This window comes from Rhinopithecus roxellana, chromosome 13, assembly GCF_007565055.1.
Source record: "Rhinopithecus roxellana isolate Shanxi Qingling chromosome 13, ASM756505v1, whole genome shotgun sequence".
In the NCBI taxonomy this organism is placed as follows: domain Eukaryota; kingdom Metazoa; phylum Chordata; class Mammalia; order Primates; family Cercopithecidae; genus Rhinopithecus; species Rhinopithecus roxellana.
Window position 1 is genome coordinate 103,344,874 of NC_044561.1, and position 4,231 is coordinate 103,349,104.

General features: G+C 53.2%; 1 protein-coding gene across 1 annotated transcript; it reads right to left on the reverse strand.

Annotated features, from left to right (window-relative positions):
• Positions 1-881: 881 nt before the first annotated feature.
• ZCCHC3 (zinc finger CCHC-type containing 3) lies at positions 882-4,231 on the reverse strand. The gene has a single exon (XM_010361279.2). It carries the CDS (start codon positions 3,597-3,599, stop codon positions 2,391-2,393), a length of 1,209 nt encoding a protein of 402 aa, XP_010359581.1. The 5' UTR covers positions 3,600-4,231; the 3' UTR covers positions 882-2,390.

A 4,231-nucleotide genomic window follows, 5' to 3' on the forward strand; every position in this document is an offset into this window, starting at 1 on the left:
GGGAGGGAAACTGCTGGCAAAGATGGAAAAGAGGGATGGAAGGGAGGGAAAGAGGGATGGAAGGGAGGGAAAGAGGAGAGTCCGCTTGCTTTGGGAGACAAGGAGAGGGGCTTAACTGGCTCTGAAAGACAGGATTCCCAAGAGCCTACCAGGTCCCAACTCCAGATCAGCTCTGGAAATATCCTCAAATCACTGAGTCTGAGAGTCAATATACTGGGAATGTTTAACTCTTAGGATCAGATCATCCTAACATCACCAGCTGGAAAATCCGTCAGAGGGTTGTACCTGGGGTCTGCAGGGTACTGGACCCAAAGTCCAGAGACCTTGACCCTATTCTGCTTGCAGGCCCAGTCTCCGTGGGGGGCTAACTTGGATAAGTAAGTCAGCTCCCTGGACCCCCCCTTCTCTTTTTCAACAGCTGGAAGAAATGGCATTTTCCCAGAACCCAAGAATATTTTGCATCCCATCCACGGCGCTTACAATAACAGAAAGACCAGGAAGCTGGCAAACCACATCCCTCTTTCCCACAGGTCTGTAATCTCCCTGAGGGCAGGGTTCAGCTCACACATCTTACACTCTGGTCTCAAACCTGGCTGCCCATCAGAATTGCTTGAAGATTAACTAAAATGTTTCACTTCCTCTAACAGTGATTCTGATTTCTTGGAGCTGTGTTAGGACCTAAAACCTGTTTTAACAGTGTGCTAACTGATTGTGATGCAAAGGGACCGGCACAACGTAGTAGGTGCTAAGTGTTGCCTCCAGGGGTGGGAAATGAATTTAGCAGGGTAAACAAATGGAGTGTAGGGGAAGTGGGATTGAAATACGGTCTGGATCTGGGTAACTGTGCATCTAACACTTGGAAAGGAAATCGTGCACCAGTGTTAGCAATACAAAAGATAAATATTTATTCAGAACAAACTTTTAACAATCAATTGTACATTCTAAGCCACAAGGAAATAGCAAAACATATAGCAAAGGAAAAGCAAACACTAAAAGAAAAGCAGTGTACTGTCCTTTCTACTTGATAACACTTAGTTGGCCCATGACCTCTCGCTTGGCCTATCTCCCAAGTACATTTTAGAGTTAACAGCTCACTCATAATTTTGGGTTAAAATCCATCTTTCTCCTGAGTCAGGAGTTGCAGATGAGCTCCAGCTAGCTGCTTCTCTAGGGTTCCTAGTTATTGAGGCTAAGGTGCAAATGTAAACCTTTGGTAGGTTTCTTTACACAGGGGCACCCCCATTTCTCACTGGTGACAATGAATGGGGAAGGGGTAGGGCCTCCAAAGGACCTGGCACACTTTAATCCAGAAATGGTACCCCAGGGAGCAACACATGCACCCTGGAGTGTGTTCCTTGGTCCTTTCCGTATCTCCCAAGTATTCAGAACACCCCTCCTTAAAACCTTCTCTTTCTGCTCCCTCTTCCAGATGATTTCTCAGCATTCCTCTGGGCTCAACATTCTGGAGAGATCAGACTTTCTGGGCCCTCAAGTGTTGAGGAAATTGTTGTGAAGTGTGAGAGGTAGTGGAATGAGCACCGGGCTTGGGGTCAGGGGACTCTACTATAGGCTGGCTCTGGCACCAGACAGCTATGTGATTTTCACCAAGTCATTTAACCTCTTTGGGCCTCTTTCATCTGCTGGAAAACCACGGAATTGGTCTAAACCAACTCTCAGGTTCTTTCCAGCAGGAATATTCTGGATTCCATGATTCTATGAAAAATGGCTTCTGAGCCACCAAAAGAGCTGTCATGAAGTCCATGCATTTTTGTGCCATAAAGAGAGGCCCTTGGCCACCATTCAGAGCTTATTGATTCAGATTATATACACTTCTAACAACACTGGTTTCACAAATTCTGACCACGTAGATTAAAAGCAGCAAATTAAATGAGGGAGGGGAAGAGCTGCAAAAGGTAGACACTCTGATAGAAGCCACAGTCAACAATGTTTTCAGTTAAGCAAACACTGATGGAGTGCCTACCACGTGTTGGGCCCCGTACCTAGTGCTGGGGCATAAAGATGAGCAAGGCAGCCCAAAGGGTGAAAATCCAGGGGAAGACAAGGCATGGGGCGGGGAGGGCGGGGAAAGAGAGAAAAAGTACAAGAAATAAAACAAAAACCCAATAGAAAAACGAAAATAAAATTTAAAAAAGGGAGGGGCAACACATCTGCACGCTACAGTTCTCCGCAGTCGTTATTGGTGACAGAGTCACCAATTCAGAACAGGCTGAAATGGAGTAAACTCGGTTTAAGAAGGCATAGAGAGATGTCTCTTGTAGGTTTTAAAAAGATCTCCTTCAAAAACGATAAAAAATGGTTTAAAAAAAAGTTTTGGCACTTAAGAGGGGTAAGCTGGCTGTGTGTGTTCACCCTGGCAGGCAGGCGGGTGTTTAGTGCCCGGCCACGCCGGTTAGCTGAGCTGCCACGGAATTGTGAACTGCTTTGGGACACTGGGCAAAGGCGTGTCCTCGCTTGCCACAGAGGTTGCACACGATGCCCTTCCGGCAGTAAGGGCTCAGGTGCCCCTCCTCCCCGCACCTGAAGCACCTGTCCTGCGTGCAGCTGCCGCTCATGTGGGTCCGGGAACCACATTTAAAGCATGTCTTGGGCTGCCCCTTGTACCAGCTGTAGCCCCTCTCGGCCCCCAGGAAGAAGGCCCCTGGCAAGTGCCTGACCCCGCCCTCCCCCTGGCGCAGCTCGATCTCGCACTTGTACTCCCCGGTCCAGATCCCAAACCTGTCGGTCACTTTCACCGGCACGGCCAGCACGTCGCAGTGGCGCTTGAGCCAGGTCACAATGTCCTCCACGTCCACCGTCTCGTTCCGGAAGAGGATGAAGAGCGTCTTCAAGCTGGACTTGCTCCGCCCCAGCACCACAAAGTTCTCCCAGCAGTCCTCCTGCTCCCGCTTCTCCTCGTAGACGCGCAGGAACAGGGCCAGCTTCTCCGCCGAGCGGAAGCTCACGTCGAATTCGCGGCTGCCCGGGATCTGGATGACCGCGTAGATGTCGCTCGGGTCCATGCCGATGGAGCGCAGGATAAGCGCTCCTACCACGAAGTCCCGGGTCGGGCAGGAGCCCTCGTCTCCCTGGAAACAGATGCGGACAAGGAAGCGACCCTTGCCCGGGCCCGCCCCCGCCGGCTCGTCCTGGAGGGGCCGTTCGGCCGCGTCCTCGGCCTCGCCGGGCCTGGCCGGGGTCGCCATGGCTGCCGCCGCCGCCTCGGCCTTCTTCCTCCTACCCGCCTCGGCAGCGCCCTTCTTCTTGCGGGGGTCCGCCGCCTCGCCGGCTGGATCTCTCCGGCGGCCCTTCGGGTCCCCGCGGCCAGCAGGTGGGAAGTCGCCGAGGTCCGGCGCCGCTAGGCCCGCGGGACCGCCGAGCCCGGCGCTCCCGCCACCGCCGCCGCTTTCCTCCTCCCGCCGCGGCAGCCGCGGCTCGCGGAATTCGCCCTTCTTCTCGGCTAGATTCTTTACCACCTGGGCCCAGCCCATCTTCTCGCGGCAGCCGTCGGCCTCCTCTCCCCGGGCCGCGGGCCGCGCGGGGGGCAGAAGCTGCGGCCGCCCACGTTTCCTCTCTTCCTCCGCGCCGCCGCCGGTGGCCATTTTACCTCCTTCCCAGCATCCTCCACTCGCTCCCGCAGCCAAAGGGCGCCCATCGCGCGCGCCCGCCCGCCGAGGCTGTGGGGGTTTGGGTTTTTTTTTTTTTTTTTTTTGAAATTTGACGCTACCCTCCCCCGCCGCTCCCTCAAAGGTATTCGCATGCGGCGCATATTGGCCAGCGCCGGCTCTGCGCCCCCTGGTAACTGCTGAGCTTCTCTTCCGCCAGCGCTCGCTCCAACCTCACCTCCGTCCGCAGCGGGATGGGGCGCCCGGAGGCGTCCCTTTCCCCAGCGCGGGTTTGGCAGCCTCCGGCCTCGCTCTCGAGGATTTGGCATTTCGCAAGCGGTGCTCGATGATTTCATGCAAGCAGCTTTGCTAACGGCCCACAGCCCACAGGCGGGACGAATTCAGAAGCATCTTCCCCGTTTTGTTGTTTTCTTTGTACTTTTTCCTGTTAAAAAAGCAAAAACAATAGCAAAATTAAAACTTAGCTTTCCCTTTCCCCAGAACTGACTGCAATGCATTATTTTTTTCCCGCGTCGGATTATGCATATTTTCAAGCAGAAAAGTTGAAAGTTTTACAGTGAACATTTTACCATTAACTTTTTATCATTAAAATTTTACTCTGTTTTATC